The 24,547-nt window shown below is 37.9% G+C and overlaps 1 protein-coding gene across 1 annotated transcript; it reads left to right on the forward strand.

Annotated features, from left to right (window-relative positions):
* Positions 1 to 13,207: 13,207 nt before the first annotated feature.
* Positions 13,208 to 19,124, forward strand: grpr (gastrin-releasing peptide receptor). Its single transcript, XM_079857034.1, has 3 exons — positions 13,208 to 13,721; positions 16,647 to 16,998; positions 17,985 to 19,124. Exons 1-3 carry the CDS (start codon positions 13,321 to 13,323, stop codon positions 18,363 to 18,365), a joined length of 1,134 nt encoding a protein of 377 aa, XP_079713160.1. The 5' UTR covers positions 13,208 to 13,320; the 3' UTR covers positions 18,366 to 19,124.
* Positions 19,125 to 24,547: the final 5,423 nt, after the last annotated feature.

Here is a 24,547-nt window from a genome sequence, read left to right on the forward strand (position 1 = left end):
TCAAAATTATGATTTAAAAAGTCATAATTATGATATAACAGTCGAAATCAGCCGCGGCTCGTCTGTATGGGCAGGTGATAGGCCTATACCAAAATATACCAAATATACCAAAATATTAATCCAAACATAGACCTCTATATACACTGAAATAATAATAAATTATAAATGTGTTCAGCATTCTGTAACAAATGTTTTTCGGATTTTCTAGATTGTTTTAAGTCGTAAAGTGAGCAGCGCTGCTGTATTATGATAGTAAGCGTGCCATCTCGGAGCCCTCCCTAGCTCTACAGCGCCCCAAGCATTTCCAATGTAAATCTGTGGGGGAAAATGGAACTGCAGCGCGCTCTCAGATTTCTAACCCTACGTGTCTGCACCAGGTCCGTCACAATAACAGTCTGTTCTTCCTATGTGGACTAGCGTATCAAATTATTACAAGTATAAACCCTTTAGTTTAAACGTGCTCATGTGAATAGCCTTTAGATACAGTAGTTATATTGTGTTTGTTTTATGTTTTTTTTTTTTTCCTCGCTGGAATTCCTACATAACTTGCAGCATTCTAAAACAACATTCGGACGCAATAAATACATTAAGATGGCATTCTATGCGTTTGTCGCGTGGACTAAAGTATGTCAATCATCATTAGAGCGCCACCCTCAGGCTGAATGACGCAAGGACATGAGAATTCTGCCAAAAGTGTGTCTGATGTGTTCAGTGCTCTCTGATAAGAATATAAAGCTTATAAAATGTTTATCATAAACTAGCTCTAAGACCCAGAATCTGCCCTACCTAAATTTACTGGCAAGAATTTCTACTGGTCGAAATTATACTGAAGCGAAATGTTGACAAAGGTTATAGACATTAAAAAATAAAAAATTAACTTTAAAAGTCAATTTTGAATGTATAATTTCAGAATTTCAAATTTCTTACTCTTAAAAAAAGTAATTAAAATAAAAGATAAGGCCTAAGAAATAAGCAATGACTGGTAAACCAGCAAGAGTGTAAAATAGATTCTCTCCATGTTGGTGCCGGTGTCCGTGCTGGTAACCGGTGGACAGTAACCTGTGTCCTTATCCGTGCCAGTGTCCGTGTCGGTGTGTCCATGTTGGTGCAGGTGTTTGTGCCGGTGTGCGTGCTGGTAACAGGTGGACAGTAACCTGTGTCCTTATCCGTGCCGGTGACCGTAGCGATGTCTGTGCCAGTGTGTCCATGTTGGTGCCGGTGTTTGTGTCCATGCCGGTGTGTCCATGTTGGTGCCGGTGTCTGTGAAGGTGTTTGTGTCCATGCCGGTGTGTCCATGTTGGTGCCGGTGTCTGTGAAGGTGTCTGTGCCGGTATCCGTGCCGGTGTCTGTGCCAGTGTCCGTGCCGGTGTCCGTGCCGTTGTGTCCATGTTGGTGCCGGTGTCCATGCCGGTGTCCTTATCCGTGCCGGTTTCCGTGCAGTGTCCGTGCCGTTGTGTCCATGTTGGTGCCGGTGTCCATGCATGTCCGTGCCGGTGTCCTTATCCATGCCTGTGTTCGTTCAGGTGTCTGTGCCGATGTTCGTGCCATTGTGTCCATGTTGGTGCCGGTGTCCATGTCCGTGCCAGTGTCCTTATCAATGCCAGTGTTCGTTCCGGTGTCTGTGCCGATGTTCGTGCTGGTGTCCTTATCCGTGCTGGTGTCCGTGCCGGTGTCCATTCCGTTGTGTCCATGTTGGTGCCGGTGTCCATGTCCATGTCAGTAACCGGTGGACAGTAACCTGTGTCCTTATCCGTGCCGGTGTCCATGCTGGTGACCATACCGGTGTCTGTGCCGGTGTTCTTGTACATGCTGGTGTCCGTGCCAGTGTCCATGTGTGTGCTGGTGTCCGTGCCGGTGTCCATGTGTGTGCCGGTGTTCGTGTATGTGCCGGTGTAGTGCCGAATTTCGACCCCCACCAAATTATTACCCCCCTAGTATTGGTAGGTTTAGGATTAGTTGTGGGGGAGGGGTTAAGATTAGGGGTGGTGTTAGGATTAGGCAATCAGGTACTGACTTCAACGAGGGGGGTAATAATTTGGCAGGGGGTCGAAATTCGGCACAACACCGGTGTTTGTGCCGGTGTCCGTGCCGGTGTCCAAAGCGGCATTACGTCACGAAAGGACCGACTCAGAGGAAGACCACGAGTGCCATTTAGGACAGGGTCGAAGTGTGCCATCTGGGACAGAGAAACAAGTGTGCAGCCATCTTTAGAATATCGTCTTTGAACTTCCATTTTTGCAGTAGCTCAGTAAATCTCTATGGAATCGCTGCCGAAGAGTAATTAGCTGGTGAAGTGGATTTACTTATTGTAGAGTTAACAAAAATTATCATGAGCACTGATATGTTAGAAGCGGATGTCATAACAAATGTCAGTGGACCGGGGAGATTTAAATCTTACCTTCATGCTGTGGAAATACAAACAACACAAAGTACAAAAATACAGAGCACAACGAGCTCAGTGCTGAAAAAGGGCGGGGCTACAGAAGGTCTATAACTGCAGAGAAAAAGTTATCATGCTAGGTGGTCGGGTTGAACGTTAATTTAAAGGAAACCATAGGATAATAATGAAATAATATATTCATATTAAAGGATTGTGGCCTATCTAGTCCAGATATGGTAGAGCTAATAGTTTATGGGACTTTATAATTACTAATTTTTCATTTGAATTTAGAACGGATTTTTTGGATTATTAATAGCACTGCTGTGCATCAACATAACAGTCATGCGTTAGCTGTAATGAATAGCAAACACCAATAGAGGGCGCTTTAGACACTGATAAAATAGTGGTTATTGAGTGCTCTCAGATTAATCATAAGTAGCATCAGGGCCGTTTGAAGGAATTTGGGGGCCCCAAGCAAAATGGACATGGAGCACAGCCCCCCCAACCCCCCCCCCCCCCCCCCCCCCCCCCCAATTTTTTTTCTTTTTTTTTTTAACATTATAAAATAATGTTTATAGATGGGTTACAAAGTATTTGTTAAGTAAAAAGACTGTTTGCTAACAGTTAGGCTATATGACAATTAACTAAAGATTAAATGACTAACAATTTACCATCTATTAATGATGGTTATTATAAAGTGTTACCGAAAAGATATGTTAGCATTTCCATGCTAACGTAGCTTTAAAAACATCCAAGCTAATGTTTGATGCACGGAATTTATTGTGTGGTTTTCCTAACCCCCATTTTGTAAATAGGCAGGTAGCTAACATAAACATATTTTTGCTAGCCTAGCTACCTGCTGGAAAATTACACCAATTGTACAAGACAAGTAGAGCTATTTTATCCAGTGTAATTTATCACTTACCACTATCTTGTTTTACCTTTCTCTTCTTTCTTTTCTGGCTTCCTGAAGCATAATTCCGCTTCATGATGACTGCCGAGGAGGTTTTGTATTTTGCCGGCAGCAGAGATCACGTGGTTGGCTGGCTGCTGTCAGCGACTACTGAGAGGGGCCCCCTTGAGGGGGATCCCGATAACAGTGTCATTGCACTTTACTGCATTGACTATCAAAGGGGCGCTCACACAGTTTGTCGTTGCATTTTATTCTTAAAGGGTTAGTTCACCCAAAAATGAAAATTCTGTCAGTAATTACTCACCCTCATGTTGTTCCAACCCCGTAAGACCTTCGTTCATCTTCGGAACACAAATTAAGATATTTTTTATTAAATCTGAGAGCTGGATCACTGCTCCATAGGCTGCTAGGTGACCGAAACTTGCTGGCCCAGAAAAGTTATTAAAGAGATCGTTAATATAGTCCAAGTGACTACAGTGGCTTAATCTTAAGTATATCAAGCGACGAGAATACTTTTTGTGCGCAAAAACAAACAAAAATAACGACTTTATTCCACTATTCATTTCCTTCTCTCTGGGCCTCTAGTTTATTCACGTAGATTTTTTTGCGTAGCACGTCTGTGTTACACGTCACCACGTAGGCTCACAATTGGCCGACGCTGGTCATGTGTGTGATGCGTGTTGACGTGCAACACAGACGCACTGCGCAAAAACACTACGAGGCCCAGAGAGAAGGAAATGAATAGTGGAATAAAGTCGTTATTTTTGTTTGTTTTTGCGCACAAAAAGTATTCTCGTCGCTTGATATACTTAAGATTAAGCCACTGTAGTCACTTGGACTATATTAACAATCTCTTTAATAACTTTTCTGGGCCAGCAAGTTTCGGTCACCTAGCAGCCTATGGAGAAGTGATCCAGCTCTCAGATTTAATCAAAAATATCTTAATTTGTGTTCCGAAGATGAACGAAGGTCTTACGGGGTTGGAACAACATGAGGGTAAGTAATTACTGACAAAATTTTCATTTTTGGGTGAACTAACCCTTTAACCAGTCGTTGTCTTGGGGCCCCAGGCCAGCTCGGGGCCCCAAGCAATTGCTTGGTTTGCTTGCCTTGTCGCGACGGGCCTGAGTAGCATACATGGCAGTCAACGGACAACCTTCTACAGTACAAACTATACATGCTTATCCCTTGGACCATGGCTTGCCCAATTAGAGCTGTCCCCTCCAGCAGGGCCCAGTGCTTTATATTCTAAGACCCCAGGGTCAGGATATAATCAACCTCCTCCCAATCTTCAGGTACAGACTCATGATGACTCACCTCTTCCTACAATATTTTCATTATTTGTGTTTGCGTATTTGTACCAATTTGATTGTTAAAAAAACCCCAAATTGTTTCAATCAGGTTTTGTAGAGAGCAATTCTTTGTATACAGGAAGCACTTATTTTTCTGAAAATAACCTTTCTGAAAGTACAACTAAAAAGCACTTTTTGCAAGTCACCCTGAATAAGAGCTCATTAGACCAAATTAATTAACTAAAATTAAAGTAAAGCCAAATGCCGTATAACTAAATGGCAAAGTAATGAAAATGTATGACAAGTCAATCCATTCCATTTTTTTTCTTTTTTCCAGTTTTCTTTTTTTTTATATATATATAGAAACTTTAACACGAGTTAATGCACTGAAAAAAATTATTCGTTGAATTTAATAATTTTCTTATCGTAAGTAGTTGCACACAATTGATTTTAGCTACATTTAAACAAATGCATTAAGTTGACCTAAAATTGATTAAGTTCAACTTAATGCATTTGTTTAAATGTAGCTAAAATCAATTGTGTGCAACCACTTACGATAATTTTTTTTTTATTAAATTCAACAAATCATTTTTTTTCAGTGTGGCAATCTTTAAGTAAAAAAAAAAAGAAAGCTATTTCTCATAATTACGACTTTATATTTCACATTGTGACTATGGCTGCGTTCGAAATCGCATACTCTCTTGATTACTTCACGACTGCTAAGAACGTGTTCTATATATTAGTAAGAATAGTATTAGTATGTAGTATGAATGTAATCTGGACGTATCACATCTGCCATGTTGTCTTAATCATGTGGCCTAGTTGTGTTGCATCACCATTCACAAATCCTCTCTCACATACTAAAACTGTTACTCAAATACTCAATCTCAAAAATTGCTTCATTTCCTGCAATTGCGACTTTACATCTCAAAGTGTGATTGCACTTTACATGAAATTTAAAAAAAATGTCCTCTGAGGCTAACTTTCATACCTTCTTACGTGATGTGCCCTGAAACAAAAGGCACCGATTAAATGCAGGTGAAAGTGTTTATTACTATACAGTAGGCCCTACATGTCTCATTCATTATGCAGTAAGTGCCATTTCTGCCTGATCCACTAGGCTGGGGAAATTCAATTCGGAAAATCCTAAAACCAGTGAGTGGTAAGAATAAGAGCGATGTTTACAGTGCAGTGTGTGCCCATTTAATGCTTGAGATAGATTCCCATAGTCTTATCGATTTAGCAAGCTCTGTTTGTGTGTGTTTTGTGAGCTAATCTTTAAAATGCAACGTAATAGGATCCCATTTCTGTGTAATTTGACAGTTTTTCAGGAACTGATTTCTGCAATGATTACGGACCCCCATTCCACTCTGCCCTGTTATTCCTCCAGGCACTCCAAACGGGATTAGTATTGGCGCTGACTCAAGAGAATGTAAGATAAATTGGATATGACCCTCAAACATAAACACACAGCTTCATAAGCGGGAGAGGAAGCAAGCGAGAGGTTAGAGAGGTGGAAGAATGACAGATAGCTAGATTTTCATTCAAAAGCCAGACACGTACAATATAAAACAATCAGAAATGTAATTTTAAAATCAAGATAATATAATAATAGCCCAATTTCCACTTCTACCTGTTACTGTGTTTTTAACAGACCACAGAAATCCAGAATTTTCTCCTGACAACTGATGCCTCATTGACAGGGTTTCCAATTAAACAAGTGAATTACAAATGTAACTATCAAGTTTGAATACCCTAATAAAAATCCTTCTGGTGGGCTCAGGCTATGCATTATCTTGACCAGCGTGTAATAAAACCCAGCGGTAATCTAACTTGAATTCTAAAGTTGAATTATACAGAAATACTAAAGAGAACGAAAGGCGTAATCATTGTGTGATTTTCCACTGAGATCGGGCCCTGTAAACGGAAGAGGATGGACAGAAGGTCCTCTTCTGTAGCTGTTAGATAAATGACTTTGAATAGAGTGCTCTGCGTCATTACATTTATGTGAGTGGAAACCCCATAGAGATCAGCTGTGCCTTGTATGGGTTCATTTAATTGTCAATTGTGTCTCAATTCCTTATCATTTTCTTATTTCTTTGTAGTCAGCAAAAGGCCTGTATGTTCTGTAATGATGTATACAAAGGGAGTGTTAGGGGATATAAATTACGTCATTTTCTCTGAGTTACATTTTCATTTCATTTATGTAGGTTCATCAAAGCAAAGAGGAAATGACGCTGTGTGAATGTGTTTCATGGATTTCCATAATACCTGGAGAAAGCTAGTGTACAGTCATGAAATGCTTTATTTGTTGCTTGCAGGGATTTTGTGAGAATATTGCGAGAATATAGGCTTTTTAGAACTGCAAACACATTTATCATGGTTTCCAGGCAAAATCTGCCATGAATCACTCTCTGTTGGCCCTGATAAAGAGGAAAATAATAATAAATATAAATAATAAAAATAATAAATTATCTATCTATCTATCTATCTATCTGTCTATCTGTCTGTCTGTCTGTCTGTCTGTCTGTCTATCTGTCTGTCTGTCTGTCTGTCTGTCTGTCTGTCTATCTGTCTATCTATCTATCTTTCTGTCTGTCTGTCTATCTCAGACTATCTATTGTTTGTCTATCATCTATCTGTCTATCTCTCTATATCTATCTATCTATCTATCTATCTATCTATCTGTCTGTCTGTCTGTCTGTCTGTCTGTCCATCCATCCATCCATCCATCCATCCATCCATCCATCCATCCATCCATCCATCCATCCATCCATCCATCCATCCATCCTAAAGTCTAATATAAAGTATATATGCATATAAAGTAGTTCATTTAGAAAGCTGCAATGAGCTAACATAGTGAATGGGACTGATCTATGGATAAAATATGGTTATCATTTGAATGTGAATAATTAAAAGACAGCTATTCAAAAATATTACAGCCAAATTTTTTCTTTGAAATTTACTCACCATTTTTGCTCATAAGATTTTGTTCACTGTTCTGCTCTGCCATCATCCATCACCCCCCTCACACTGAGCCATCACTCATAGGAAAGAATGTTAATTTCCCTAATATTAGTGCCATTTTTGATCTTGGCCTAATATAATTCACAAATTTACTCTCTCCTTAATCTTTGAACGTGAGTCAGACCAAAAAAAAGTCCTGTTTTCGTGCGAACTAGGCAAGGCAACTGCCATGGGCAAATGGTTGTGAGGTTGCTATGGTTTCCTTCCTATGTAAGTGTTCATATGTGTGAACAAGTGAGATCAATTTATAAGGACATATGTGATCCGTGCTCAACCATCAGTGCAAAGATGGCATTTACGTGCATAGTGAAAATGTCATAGAGTTACACGAGCAGCAAATAGCAGGACCCCCTCAGATCCATTAATGATTTCCAGGGATCAAGCAGACTTATACAGTATCTTCTGCCATTCGACACATGACTAAGAGTACATGTTATAGGTTTAACTGCAGTCCACTATTGATCAGGCTGTTTGATTAAGGAAATAAAATCCATCTCCTTGTTTAAAAAAAAAAAAAAAAAAAAAAATCTTACATGATTTTAAACAGAGGATAATTAAAAAGACAGCTAATCAAAAATATTACAGCCCAATTTTTTTTCTTTGAAATTTACTCACCATTTTTGCTCATAAGGTTTTGTTCACTGTTCTGCTCTGCCATCATCCATCACCCCCCTCACACTGAGCCATCACTCATAGGAAAGAATGTTAATTTCCCTAATATTAGTGCCATTTTTGCCCTCATATAATTCACAAATTTAGTCTCTCCTTAATCTTTGAATGTGAGTCAGACCAAAATTAGGTACTCGGAGTAAAAATAAAAAAAAGTCATGTTTTCGTGCAAACTAACTAAAAAAAACCTTACATGATTTTAAACAGAGGAGGTGTTTAGGAGGAGGTCTGTCAAAAGAGGTGCTTAACCTTCAGAAAGATTGATTATCTGAAATTGTTATGACCTTTTTTTTCTTCAAATCTTTCAACCCCATGTCAGGACCGGGAACCAGAACTCAAACGCAGACCAGAGTGTCAGTTCAATTAAAGGTGAATTTATTAACCACAAGTGTAAACAGAGATGTAAGCTGAGCAGTGTATGTTCTCGTAGAACAGAGGGTTGGTGGTCCAGTTCCAGTGATCTGTGTCCTGAGGTTCTGGTGAGAGATTTGATTCCAAGGTTCAGACTGGAACACTGCGATCAAAAATAGGAAAAACTTAGTTAGCTCTCAATTCCCCAACAAAAGACAAAATACAGAACTCTTAGGATATAGGTCGGCTGACGTGTACTCGTACTGAATGGTTCAACGATCCATTGGGGACTGGAAAGTTGGTCTGGCTTTTATAAGAGAGTTGATCGCTTGATATGAAACAGGTGTGCTTGATTGACGTGATGAACCTCAGGTGAGAAGACAGGATCACTCGAGAACACGCCCACCAGCAATCTCAAATCAGCCAGAGCCAGGATCACGACCAGGGGTTCGTGACACCCCATCAATCTTTGGGGCATGTCTACAGTTTTAAACCCTGATTTTTTATTATTTTAGCAACAAACAAAGAATTAACATCAAAATTAACTAGACTAATAGCATAAAAAAATTTTTTTTAAAAAGTTGAATTTATTTTAAAATGTAATTTATTGATGGCAAAGCGTCATTACTCCAGTCTTCAGTGTCACATGATCCTTCAGAAATCATTCTATGCTGATTTAGTGCTCAGGACACATTTATTATTATTGCTGATGCTGATAACACTTGTGCTAATATTTTTGTGGAAACTGTAATACATTTATTGGATTCTTTGATGAATAGAAGAGTTCATCAAAGTAATTCAGTACAGAATAATACTGTAAAAAACAGCAACAACAACCTTGCATGCTCCTGAACGTTTGGGAAATATCAGAAATATTGTAAAGGGAGATAAAAAAAATTCTGCGCACTGAAATTTACTGAAGCAGAAACCTTTCGATCATGCTTCCATCATCAGGAATGTGCTCTGTTTATTGCTGAGATAATAACACAGCACTATCATTCTGTGGTTATCTCTATAGTTGATAAGAAGCAAAGGTCTCAACTGAACCGTTTCATCGTCGGTTTTACTGAAAAGGTTACAGCAATTTTCTGCCAGCCTGATAACCTTTGACATGAATTTTCTTTGCTTGTTTTTCATGATTAGTCTTTTCTTCCTTCCAGAATTTATTACTACTTGGTATCAAGTTGTTGTTTAATTTGTAACACATGAGGAAGGTGTCCTGTGTTGCATGATATAAATATGTACTTGAAAATATCTGTCTTCTTATTTATCCATTGTTCGTGACGAAGAAAAGAAAACCATTTTCTTGTCATTCTTTGAGAAATGCTATTATGGATTGGATTCATAGCCCATAGCTGGGCTCTTTGTCTATTTGCTTATGGAACATAATAAAGAATGACATTTAATCAACATATCCGGGGTTTGGCTGCGACTCAGTAATTGCAGCATTTTTTCCCAAATCCTTTCTGCCTATCTGGAAGGAGTGGTGTCTCAATAATGTCCTATATATGTCCTATGCTGTGACATTTAGGAAAATTGCCACACTGAAGTGGAATTGTATTTCAAAGAGAAACAAAGACATTATTTTGAATAACAGGCAATTGAGAAGCGTTTCAGAGCAGACTGAAAAAAGAATCAATATTATATAAAAAGTCTTCTCATAGCTTTTCTTTTCATCATGGTAAAAGAGTTGTATTTTACACACTTTATAACTTTATTATAAGTCTTACTTTAACTTACAAACTCCTCCAGAAGTTGCTTAAGATTTACTTTTATAATTAGAAATAAAAAATATGTGTCCCTGCACACGGTGGGTCAAATGAAATATTATAATTCATTTTTCTGCTTTTTTAAATATTATTATTATTATTCATTTTAATCATGGATTTCTAATATCTCACATGACTCTCATTCGTTACAGATCATTTGGAAAGTTAAGTTTTGTCAGTATTAATCAGTGTTAATCAATAAGGATGTGCTCATATTCAAATGGTCCCTTGTTCATTGCTCCCTAAACAGTGAGTAGGGGACATATGTAGATATCTGTTTGTGTGTTAAAAGTATGACATGATATTGGCTACTAATTTAATTTAATTTAATTTGATTTAAATCATTTTGTTTATGCTTTTGAGGATGAGGTCATGTCACACAGTCTGTCCATGTTGGCTTCTGACAAATTTGGCTAGTTTCTACTAAAAAGTGACTGATGAGTTTGCATGAAAACACCATATGGAGTTTGTGCACTGCTTTTGACATAAACACCAAAAGATATGAGCCTGCTTATTTTATCCTAACTATAAGAACATATGGTTAGTGGCATTGTATTATTTGCATCTTTTCTTGCTGTCTGCAAATCTGCGACCCATTTTTTGCTCTCAGCGGTCACTTCCTTTTGCATATCAAGCCTGAAGGCGTATTAAACATTTTTAAGAAGCATGCATGTCCCAAAATTCATTTTTTGTGGGTGTCAACACAACATATACTGGTCATGCTGGTCAAACCTGACTAGCCAAATCAATTCACCTGTTGCTGACATTGTTCAGACATGATTTTTGCTTTGCTTATACAGCTTCACATAGATATCACACTTATCATAATTGTTTTAATAATGGGCTCTGGGACATTGAAAGTGGTCTGCAGGATTGTGATAAACGGTGACAAATAGGCACTTCTGAATTCATTGGCACTCATAAAGCTGTTGCTGTGTAAGTATCACCATCAATAACACAGATTTCTGCATGTTACCAGTGACCTTGAACCAGCAAAGCCACACACAAAAAAAGTCTTAAAAAAGACACAAGAACCTCTTCTCTCTCTCTTTTTTTTTTTTTAGTGAAGTGCTCAGAAGAGGAGGGCGGGCGTATTGGGGAACCGCATGTGGCATTTTGATTGTAAAGCATGTTCTGACTGAAAATGAGGTGGACCATTTCACCTGCAAAATAATGGCAAGGTGTGGGAGGTCTGGGAAGTGGGGAACCTGGGAGATGGATTTTAGAAATGCCTTTTGTGTGTCATTCCCTCTCTTTGTGTAATACAAGATTATCTCACCAACACAATGAGGCCTCAGTCTGAGCCCTATTCATTCACTAAACACACTTCATCCATTCTCCCAGCTGCATGACATATGATAAATGTACATCTTAAGTTCTGCTTATGGCTTTGACTATGGCATTAGTTTATGGGAAGGAGATGTAAATGTTTTTCTCCACTATACAGCCAGATCTTTCAGCTGTACAGTACTTGAAGCCTCTTTATGTGAACAGCTGTCTTGTGTTGATAGCTGGTGTCTCTTGTGTATTATGGAGTGGTTGGTTAATAAATGCACGCCGGCATTCATGATACTGATTCAGCTTAATTGTTAATCAGTTCAGCAAATCAATTCTGATGTAGTTTTGGTTCGGATAATCAACGCAGTGCAAATTGGATCATTGGAAAACGTTAACATGGATCATTTATGCACAACCATTGTTGAGTGTCAACTTTTCTTTTTAGTCATCAACCTGTTTTGTGTGAAACACTTATATCTGCATTGCATTCATTTGCACTCATTTTAAAGTCTGTTGGAGACCGTCACTCTGTGGTAATATGTGTTCTGTACTTTCAGACCATTTATTCAGATCATACATTCAGACCATACCTTCACCCTATAAGGGTAGATGGCTACAAACAAGCTTCAAAGAACTGCACAAACCGAGAGCTATTCATTTTTACATCAGATTTCAGAGTTATTCGGGATTATACATTTATAAAAGGATTATGAAAGTGTTATCAAGACAATTATCAGTAATTATCTGTAAATGAATTTTAAAATGTATTTATAATAATGATTCACCGTTGCCATGAGGATCTAGTTGACCTTTTATGCCCAGCTGTACAAGCATGCCACTCTCAGAAACAAAGGTACAAAAGCTGTCACTGTGGTGGTACCTTTTCAAAAGGTACACCTTTGAGTGCATATTAGTCCCTCAAAGGTACATATTGGTACCAAAAGTGTACATATTAGTACCTAAATGGTGCATTAGAACCCTTGTGAAGGGTACTGTCTCAGTGACAGAGATTGTGGGGGGAAAAAATAAATCTAAATAATATAATTTGTAATTAGCAGAATTGATAGGAGAGCTATACTAGTATAATTAGTAGTAATTAATTAGTAACAATAATAGGTGAAAATAGAAACTGTTCACAAGTAACTTTTCATAACTCTTAATTCAAAACTCCCAACAAATCATCAAAAATGTTTTGACTTTATTCACTACTTGTAAAAATCATTTTTATCAAGCTCATATATTTAAGTTCAGTAATTTCACTTAAATGACAATTAATAGGTAATCTTCATTGCCATTTAAGTGAAATTACTGAACTTAAATATACGAGCTTGATAAAAATTATCATTCTAGAAGAAAATTTCAGATGGCACTTAGAGGCTTTTGCATATCGACATGAACAGCGTCACATATATACTAGATCACTATTTAGAGACAGGATTTATGGCTAAATAAAATGTAGGTTTCCAACACATGAGAGCGCAGGCGCATCGATTTGGCATATAGGAGCCAATCCTCGCATGGACTCGCCATTTGCGCACAGGATGAGCTGGAAAGGAATATCACCGGACTAAACCGTATTCATGGAAATATGCGTCTATTGGACACTTGAGTTTCGAAATGCGCAAGAACTGATTTGAAAACATGTCTGACGCAACATTAACCCCGACACCAGATGTAAAGTTTCTGAGCGACTCTCTGGAGCGCAACAACACCAGCACCGCTCCGGTGCATCCACACTTGCATTCAGGCATCATCATCGCAACCGTTTACGCGCTCCTCATTACTGCTGGACTCATTGGTAATGTGACGCTCATTAGGACGTTTTGCATCGTGAAATCCATGCGCAATGTCCCCAATCTGTTCATGTCGAGTCTCGCCCTCGGAGACGTGCTGCTACTGGTCACCTGTGCGCCCGTGGATGCCAGCAAGTTTCTAGCGGATGAGTGGCTGTTTGGGCGGATGGGTTGTAAACTCATTCCGTTCTTTCAACTGACTTCAGTCGGAGTGTCGGTGTTCACGCTCACAGTGCTGGCAGCGGACAGGTAACGAGATATATCCTTTATTAGCATCAGTTCAGAAAGCAAAACACCATTTCATTTGAAATATATTTTTAATGTCATTAATTACAGTCATCACAATGTGTTGATGAAGCAAGCTCCTCGAAATGATTACGAAATTACTACATTTTACAATACTACATACTACAAATTATTACACCATTAACATAAACACTAACGTAAAATGTCACTAAATATTATTATTATGCTGAGATCAGGTAAAATGAGTCATTAAGTTTCATGATTGATTGCCTTTTAGATATCAGGAAGCGATTAAAATGTGAAAGTCATTAATAATTACCTCTAAAGTCTTTGTCAATTAATCAAGCTTGAGAATGGGGATGTTCTTTTTAAACATAACCTCTATAAAAAGACAGCTATAAAACATTATTGTGTTTTTTAAATGGTTATTGAATGATCAATTACATAAAATGTATTTGTACTGTTACAAGAGATGTATTTATTTATTTATTTGTGAGGGTTTGTAGGCTTCAGGGTCTGGTCCAAGGTGACTAGTAAGTGTGAGTGAGACTGACCTGGCAGACCTTGAACAAGTTGGTAGGGTTGATAGACCAGTAACTAGCCACCTGAAATTCCATCACGACAATCTAAAGATGACATGCTTTTTCGAGTAGGGGCACAGACTGTCTCAATAGAAGAAAACTGTAATGCCACATGCAGGTAACTCAAAATCCCACTCAAAGTGCCACTTTAGCCTCACACACACACACACACACACACACACACACACACACACACACACAAAAAACTGTTTTTGTGTAATTCACAATGTAAAAGAGAAAAGGTGTATAATAAACCCAGACTTTAGCAATCCAGGGACTGATTCTATTCTATTCTATTTTTTTTATAAAACATCTGTATTTATATCCCATATACTCAAGGCTCCAATTTTATGCCTTCTTGGTCTGTCAGTTCTCTTGAGGAAGTGTGTGACTTGGTGTCTGATAGTAGCAGGTGAACGGAAATGAAAAAGAACATGCTTAATGATGGAGAAAACTGCTTCCTCTGCCTGTTAGTGTTGATTCTAGAGAACTCACCTCCAGAGCAATGGATCAACTGAGGGTTGAGTTGCCCTCGCGTTAAATGAGAAACAGTTGATAGTGTGGTGAAGTGATTCATATTTTTATATCAATGACAGAACTTGAAGGTGCTTTGTCAGAGATTTATTGGTGAGTTTTTCCTTGCCATTGTTGACTTTGACTTGTTCACTGAGGGGATTGTGAGGCAATGTTCTTTGTAAAGCTGCTTCGGAACAACACGGATATTGTGATATGCACTATCCAAATTCATGTGATTGAAATTAAATTCCACTTACACTTATCTCCCTCTGATAAAGAAAAGGAAAAATGAATAAGCAGGAAGACTGTGCCATGATCTATGTGGTGGGAGAGTCTGATGTCTGATTAGCACTGGAGGCTAATCTGTTTAGGTGAACGGCAATAAACAACAGATGGTAAATGGAACTCGTAGGTGGGAGGATCTTTTCCTGTGGTCTGGATCTGATGGGCTTCAAATCAGTCATAGGATAGGCTACTCTCACTTCTGGTACAAAAAAAAAAAAAAAAAAAAAGAAGATTACATGGGTTTTCTGGAATAGTCAGTTCTGATTGGCCAATCCTGCATCCAGTGATCTGATAATTCCAAAAGTGCCCAACCACTTTTTCAGATTTTACCTTGGTATTGCAAGTATTTTTTTTTTTCCATCAGGAAAAATCCATCAGCTACGAAGTGAATCACAACATTATAAATGCTGATTTGAAGTTTGTAATGTTCTGAAAGACATATTATTATAATATTATATATTATTACAATATATTTTCCATTCATTGCAAAATATGTATATTATTATGCATACAAAGTATTTTGAGAGTGTAGGGAAACTGACTCTATATCATTTGAAGTGCTTCTTGGGAGTAGGCAGACAGTAAAGTGTTTGTCATGATTTGCTTTTTGCAATTCTCCGATTGGTGGAGTTTCTTTGCTGAATCATAAGTAATGTTGTTTCTCAACATGCCTGCAATTAAACATTATTATTTAAAAAACCAGTTGAAATAACGTGGGCTAATGTACTTCAACAAAAGCATTAACTTGTTGCTATAGGCAGATTGTTTAGTTAAAGGCCTAATGGGCAATTTTTCTGTTCTCAGCTGATCCATTAAGACAATTGTAACATTAGGTTACATACAACTAAACTGAACCAAAGACTAGATATTTAAGGTTGGTCACTCCTATTACTCCTATCTCTCTTCTTCTATATCTATTATCTTTATAATAAAAACATTTTTTTTGGATTGTTCTACTGACGAAACAATGCAAAAATATCTATCCAAGAAATTTCAGTTGGAAAAAAAAAAAAACCAGTATGAGCTGTGGAAAATTACAAGTGATCTAGGAGATTTACACAGCTTTTTTACTGCGGATGGCTGCAACTGAAAACACAGTAAGTCTTTGATCCCTAACAGAAGGTCTATGGGGAGAAACTGCTATGCGCAATATGGCGGAATAAAAGAGCCAATCGCTGATTGGTGAAGTCACCGCGTCACTGCAGCTGTTAGAAGCTCCGGTTCCCATAGAAACCTGAGACTCACACTTAGGACTGTCTCAGAATGATATTTAATTAGGAGTTCGGCAAGCATTTTTTGAGATTTCAGGATTCCCCCATTCAAGTACTTTGGACTTTGGTCTTGGATGCCCAGAGGTGTTGCAAATATGGCCGCCGAGTGAACAGACTTTCCTTGAAAGGGACTTTGTCTTTGACTGAACTCAGCAACTCAGACACTGAGTTAATTAGTCAAATTTTTTATGTGTGTTCGTTCTTAATTAAAACGTTGTCCTTAAGGTTAATTAAAATATCTCCTTCTGCTCCTGGGGTCTTTTTCTGTCTCTTAGATACAAGGCCATTGTCAAGCCAATGGATATCAAGACATCTAAAGCTTCGCTAAAGGTCTGCCTCAGGGCTGCTTCGATCTGGCTGCTCTCCATGGCCCTGGCCATTCCTGAGGCGGTGTTTTCCGATCTCCATACCTTCCACATCCCACAAAGCAATGAGACCTTTAAAGCATGCGCCCCGTACCCTCACGCTGGAGACCTGCAACCTAAAATCCATTCCATGGCCTCCTTTCTCTTATTCTATATCATTCCTCTCTTCATTATTTCTGTGTACTACATCTTCATTGCCAGGAGTCTGATTGAGAGTGCGATTAACATGCCTGTGGAAGGAAATGCGCACATTCGGAGGCAGGTGAGTACAAAGATCAAGTGCTTCAGTTGTTGAAGTTAGATTAACAGTTTTAATTGTTTAGCAATGAACAGCTGAGTAACTTATATAATACATTTTTCTAAATGTATTAACAAAAGTTCAGTGACTTTCCTAGTTTACATTAAAATGACATAACGCTGTGTCCACAGGTTATGCTTCAAACCTGTTATTATTATATATTTTTTCCTTTTTTAAAAGTGCTGTAAGTTTAACAGCAACTCATTTTGTCAGTTTTTCTGATTTATACAAAATATCCTATAGTTTTAACTTAATTTAATCTAATATACCCAAATCATGCATGATGACACACAACATACATACTGTATCATTTAGTGATATGTCACATATCACATACATATCACTCACACTCACAGCCTAGTTATCATTTTTGATATTCCAGTTTCAAAAGATGTATTTATAACAAGCACCATGTAATTTTATGTAAGGCTTTTCCATTATAAGTAGGCTCTTATTATTTTTTTCTAGGTGTTAGAATGTTTTTGCTCAACATAAAAAGATTATATTATATTATATTATATTATATTATATTATATTATATTATATTATATTATATTATATTATATTATATTATATTATATATTTTGAATGTTTTACTTCTATTGAGTAGTTGTAATATTTTTCCATTGCTGAGTTTGAAAATGCAGATAGAGGTAATGTTACACTGAACCTCCATCTCTGGTTGTTGTAACTAATTTTGAAAGGTTGATTCAGTAGCTATTTTTGAAAGGTATTCACAAAACAAAACGAGACTGGATACATTTGCTCTGCGGTTCCATTGTTATGTGAATAATACAGTCTGTATGCATTTGAAAGGAACCATGCGGGAACAATTTAAATGTTCCTTTATCAAATTGCTGCTGTTGTTATGATTTATGATTATATTAGGACAACCTGTGATATTTACTTTTCTGTACATGTGATAGGCTATTTACCTCTCTGCTTCCTAGATTGAGTCACGGATGCGGCTTGCCAAGACAGTGCTGGTGTTCGTGGGTCTTTTTGCCATCTGCTGGCTCCCCAACCATGTGATTTACCTCTACCGGTCCTACCACTACACAGAAGTGGACACCTCAATGGCACATTTCATCTCCAGTGTGTGCGCACGTATCCTTGCCTTTACCAACTCTTGTGTGAACCCCTTCGCCCTCTATCTGCTCAGCAAATCCTTTAGGAAGCAGTTCAACAAGCAGCTTTGCTGCTGCTGCCCATCCATCTCTCTCCGTTCACAAAACACTAGGCGTAACATGCGATTGAGTTCACTCAAAAGCACCCAGAACCACTCTGTGGCCAGCTTCAGCCTGGTCAATGGCCACGCTGTCTGCCATTAGAGCTGAACAAGCATATTTAGCTTCTTCTTCAGAGTTAAATTATAGGAATAGGCTAGTTCAACCAAAAGAAGAACTTCTCTTCTTCAAAATTTTCCTTTTGCATTCCACAAAAAAAAAAAGATTTAAAACTAATCATGTTTAGTTTAAAGGAGTCATAACCTAGTCTTAATTTGGATACCTACTGCTGTATTATAGTCTTTCATGCCCTTCTAAAAAATAAAAGTGGAAAAAAAAATAAAAACAGAGCTCCTAAAACCTTTATTTCTGAAGGCATTATTGTCTCGCGAGATCTGATGCGATGTTTTGGCTGTCGTGGACGTAGAGTCCATTCCCCGTGTTTACCTTGAAGCTAACGTTACATACAATAGCCGCATTAGTAGTTAGCTGCTGTTTGTTACACACAGTAGAGCAATAAAAACAGTCTTACCGTTTCAATTTCAGGCAAGTCCCGGATGGTTGGAATGGCACCTTTTTTCAAACGGAGCTTCGTGGCCAACTTCGCCTGATATTGGCCCAAATTTGTGAATGATTCCGGCGTAAAATGTTTAGCGCAGACACCGAACAATAAGCCAGTTGAAAGTGTTGCTGGGACAGCGTCATTAAAAATGAATTTTATCCACTGGTCCCTGATAGTTTGGTCCGTTTTTGGTATAGAAAACACATTCGCATGTTGTTTCTGGCAGTCAACCACAGAGCAACTCACGTGTGCACTCGGTTTCTCCATCTTTCGCGACTGAACTGAATATGAGGGGGAGAGGGGAAGGGTGGGCTTCCTGCTGCGGTGTCCATATATGGTATATCCTGCCCCGTCTTGACGTCAAGACGGGGCTGAAATCAAAATCTCGTTTTTTAGTGCGCGTGCACGTGGGCTATTTTACAAACCCTGAGGTAAACAAACGCTTCACTTTTAAATATCGGCTTCCCGGCCAGTGTATAATCATTATGCAATCATAACATACATTGATTCTCGTGGAAAAGTGAAATTTGCAGGTTATGACTCCTTTAAGAGACAACAAAGAATTTTATTTTGGATTTCATAGTTGGTTATTTGCACGTTTTCATGATTTGCGTTACTAAAACAACACTAAAAAGTTTAAAAATGTTAACAACTTAAAACTGAGAGAAGTCATTTTCTTGAATTTATCTAGTATTTATGTAGCCTTACTCACTTCTATAAGATTTGAGACACTTTAGATCAAACGATCCGTGAGAGCAATTGGACAACTGAACAGAACGAAGGTGTCTAACACTTTTTAAAACTCAAAAATCAACGAAATAGTCAAAGACATTCATGTAGTGCATGTTCATATAAGAACTGAAAAACAATGCAGGTGAACACAAAATCACTTTCGGTGTGAACGAATGCTGTTTGACGCATAAGCAGAGTGTAAGCACGTGGAGCAGAAGCAGAATGTGTCAATTCAATTGTGCTTTTGCTGCGTTCACGCCATTTTGTAATTACCATAAATGACCATAAATTACCTGGTTCATGTGGTACAGCAGCCATGTGATACAAGTCATAGCTCTTAGCAAATTACATGTTGTCTCTTGAAGTTAAAAGTTCTACAAGCATGTGAAGGCTTTTTACAGTTCAGAATCGTTACGTCAATTACGACATGGCGTGAACGCACCTGAACTGGCAGCATTTGTCGCGCGCGGCTGAACCACGGCTCGTGTACTGCAAATGCAGACGAGAATTATCCATTGTGTCACCTTTTTCAGGTGTTCTCCGACAAACACTGTCTGCAACATGCTTTGATTTATGATGTGCAGCATACTCTGCTGTGATGCTACTGCGTTCCCCTCACACACATATTATACATGCATATAACATGTTGTTTATATGTGATAAAAGTTATCTTAAAGTTAAGCTATACCTCTAGTTTTAATCGTTTAAACAAGCTTTTGAGGTTTGCATACACCAAAAAATTGTTTTATTAAAAAAAGTTCATAGTGCTGAAAGTCATATGGTGACTTTTATGTGGAAAAACACACACCTTACTTTTTACAGGTACTTGTTAACCCAGGTGTCATTTGATCAAGAACAAGGCACTGTGGCTTTAATTCAGCGTGAATGGCACAGCAAAAAATAGACTTGTGCTGAAATGACTGCCGCTTCTGCTCGTTAACATGGCTTATGCTCTGCATACACGTCCAGTGTGAAACAGGCCTTATACGTTTACATCCCAACGATGTTCTAAAAACGGAAACGTTTTCCTTGCGTACAGACATCAACGTTGTCAAAATGATCCCTGCGAAAGCGACTAAAGCACTGTATTAAGCTGCCAGGCCAGCAGTTGGCGATGTCACTTTATAAAGAAACACTTTGTGCCTATAGACTTTACACCATAGATATCATATAATAAAGGCTAGATGTCTCGTCCGCGCTGCTGGCCAATGGAGGTCGACGTCCGCACACGGCGGCCATCTTGCCACAGGGAGCTCGCTCACTCGTAACATTGTGTTTTAATGGTGCATAACCATAACTTGCTCAATTTTCTACCAATTTTCAAACGGTTTGGTTTGTTATAAACGTCAGAGATGTAGTTATGACACTGCATACATATGAATAGTTAAGAAAATCTGCAATTTCAACATGTTCCAGCGTTCAGAATTATAGCCACGTTAATAACGTTTGTAAGAAACCAAACCGTTTGTAAATCCATCAAGATTTCAGCAAGATAAGAGGATTTGTGTTCGTGCTGATCACTCACCTTACTTCAGATACCACAGAGCTCGCCAGAAAGCTTCCCTGTGACAAGATGGCCGCCGGTGATGCCGTTCGAGACTCCGCCTTAAGACATCTAGCCTTATATGGATATCTATGCTTTACACAGCCTTTACACAGAGACAATAATGGAATCGGTTTCAAAAACATGCACTTTGAATCCCATTTTCAAAAGTTTACATTTTCAGGCCCCCAAAAAACCACTGTCATGTAAATGAAGGGCCAAAACACATCAAAAGTTTTCAGTTTTAGTTGAAAACGGTGCCGTGTAAACGGCCCCTTGGTTACCACTCAAAAAGCAGTCTTTTGTTTCAGTTTATAGGTGAATATCCAACACCTCATGGCAGTTTGTAACTATTTTATGTTTTGGCATCTTAATACTGTAGCTAATTCCGATTAATTTGTTTCTCATTTGTATGTTTTCATATGAAATATTAGCAGAGAAAAGTTTCTCTATACAGTCAAACCACTTGCCCTGTCCATATACTCGTACACCTGCAGGCGCCGCTGGAGAGGAAACCCCATTTTAATGTGAAGGAATGAACAAATTTGTTGTAATATACTTAGTATGTATTTATTTTGTTTTATTTGCAATATTTGGATATATCCATCCATCCATCCATTTTCTACCGCTTATCCGGGACCGGGTCGCGGGGGCAGCAGTCTAAGCATGGATGCCCAGACTTCCCTCTCCCTCGACACTTCCTCCAGCTCTTCCGGGGGGACACCGAGGCGTTCCCAGGCCAGCCGGGAGACATAGTCTCTCCAGCGTGTCCTAGGTCTTCCCCGGGGTCTCCTCCCGGTGGGACATGCCCGGAACGCCTTCCCAGGAAGGCGTCCAGGAGGCATCCGGAAAAGATGCCCGAGCCACCTCAACTGACCCCTCTCGATGTGGAGGAGCAGCGGCTCTACTGTTTGGATATATATATATATATATAAAAAAAAAAATTTTTTTCATGGTGACTTGTAGTTCTAATGAGGTAACTGGGACTGTGATTTTTCTAAATATTTGGAATAGATAAATATTTTTCATGAAGATTTTTGGTTTTAAGTTTACAGAGGTTAGTGTTTTGGGCATTGATTTGGAGAAAGCACTTCACTGTTTTCAAATGTGAACAAAAAATAGTCAGTGTCCTTGTCTGCTTTACAAGTAAAAGTCATTTTAAAAGAGCTGTATTGATCATTGCTTGATGTTTTGCTGCATTATTTAGTCAGTATTGTGTACAAGTTGAATCCTGGCAGGAATGGACTGGGGTTTCTGAAGTGCTTATGTGGTGCCTTTATGGAATCATCCTTGGTATTTTCATGAAACTATTTCCTTCATTGCTGTTTTGTGCTTCAATCCTTCATAATGCTTTTTGTGCTGATTGTATTTTCTGAAGAGTATGATTATGCTTTTCATTTTGTGAATGATCATAACTTTTTGATCTGTAATGGTTATTGTGAATGCAATCATGTTGTTGTCGTGGACTTGTGATCTTGTTTCACATGAAGAAACTCAAGTGTATTTGACTTTGTGAATAAAATGGTGCATTTACCCAGCAAAATAGTTGAATATTACATGTGATTGTCCCTTTTTTGAAAATGTAGTGTGTACAAACAGTACAATAATCAACAAGCAATCTGGATATATATATATATATATAAAAAACACTACAACAAAAAACAAAAGAAAAAGGCAGTCAACTGAAATGGAGAGCTAAAACTATGAAAAAAAGGAGAAGATGAAGGGAGAAAGATGTTGAGTGATGTAGTTACAACATCTACCAACAGGGGCAAACTGGACCATGCTTAACCTTGACCTCTTGGATGAGATGGACAATCAGTGCATACTTATTAATCTGATTGATGATGAGAAAGATAAATGAATGATATTTAAATGCATAATGCCGAATGCACTAATATGACCTTTCATTGAGATCAAAACTCATTTGGATGTGCCCAGTGTTTGTCCAATTCAGATATTTAATGCTCAGACAACTGATGCTATAAACACACTGAGCGTTTATGTGGGTTATTATTTTTTTTCCGTTAATTTGCAAATCAGAATAGCAGGGTAGAAATCATTTAAGTATTTTCTCACCAAGTTCAAATTTAGATATAAAATAGAGAACATATCAGAGATAAACTCTCTCCTTAGAAGCATTTAACAGCCATATCTGTCCCTTAGGGATATTTAAGGAGATTAGATCAAGTAAAAATAGATGTATGGGAGCAAAAAGTGCCGCTGAGGCCAGTCAGGCCTTTTAAGAATGGTTGTACTGAAAAATATCAGTTGTTTTCCCACTGTTGCTTTCTCTGCTGTCATTTAATCAATCTGTAATTAAATTGTTTTTGTTTTGTTTTCTATTTGGCAGCAGTTAAAGACATAATCTGTTTTCCTTCATTCAACCCATTACTGTTTTTGCTTAGTTTATGACTAAGTTAACTAAAACTAAAGCCATAAAAAAAATGAACTGAAAAAAAATATATATATAAACTATGGACATATTTTTTTAAAAAATGACAAAAACACAACAAAATGACTAAAATGTTAATTAAAATTAAAATGGAAAAGCTAAAAATATAAATTAATGAAAAATATTAATAAAAACTAGTATTTTAAATACTAAAATTACACTAGTATAAGAACATAATTGCCCTCATTATTGACAGTAAAGCCAATATAAACAAAAATATAGACATGTAAATCTGTCACAGTAACAGGGCAAAAATTTATAAAAAGAGAAAACACATGAGTTATGAACGATAATACGAATCTTTCCTGCACCCACACTTTTTCTCAAGGTGTTCTGTTCATCTTTGACTTTATGCTGATTGTTAATGTTTCTATCAAACAGAATTGCAAAGATAATCATTTTCAAACAGGTTTCTCGAACACTCCCCCTACATTCCATTGGTTGGGCAGACAGATCGTCCCACCCCCGAACTCATTCTATTGGTTGAGCCAGTCTCTGTGTGTCAGGCTAAAAGGCTTATTTACAGTTTTTACAATCACTTTGTTACTATTTTCAGAACCTTGATGTCATTTTTCACAACTCTAGACACAAAACTCAAAACCAATGATCAAAATGCACATTTTTCAAAACTCTAACCCTTTTCTCAATTGCTTGGATACAATACACATAAAACTTAGATCATTTGTTCATTCAACAAAAATCACCTGTTCAATGACACAACTTAACATCAAAGTACTACTATTTCAAAAGACAATTCACACATTACATTTCAATTGAGTGTCTATTCATTTCCTTACAATGATCTAACTATCAATTGATACAACTGCTCAAAATGATAAGTAACTGTTGCATTACTCTTAATGCATAGTTGTATGGAAACAGACAAACAATCTTCCATGTTTACTGTAAATCATGAAAGTTTCAAGATAACGAGATTCATTGTCACCAATTAGCGTGGAGCATGAACCAATTAGACTACAATATCCATGGATGTA

This window comes from Squalius cephalus, assembly GCF_949319135.1.
Source record: "Squalius cephalus genome assembly, chromosome: 22".
NCBI classification, from domain to species: Eukaryota; Metazoa; Chordata; class Actinopteri; order Cypriniformes; family Leuciscidae; genus Squalius; species Squalius cephalus.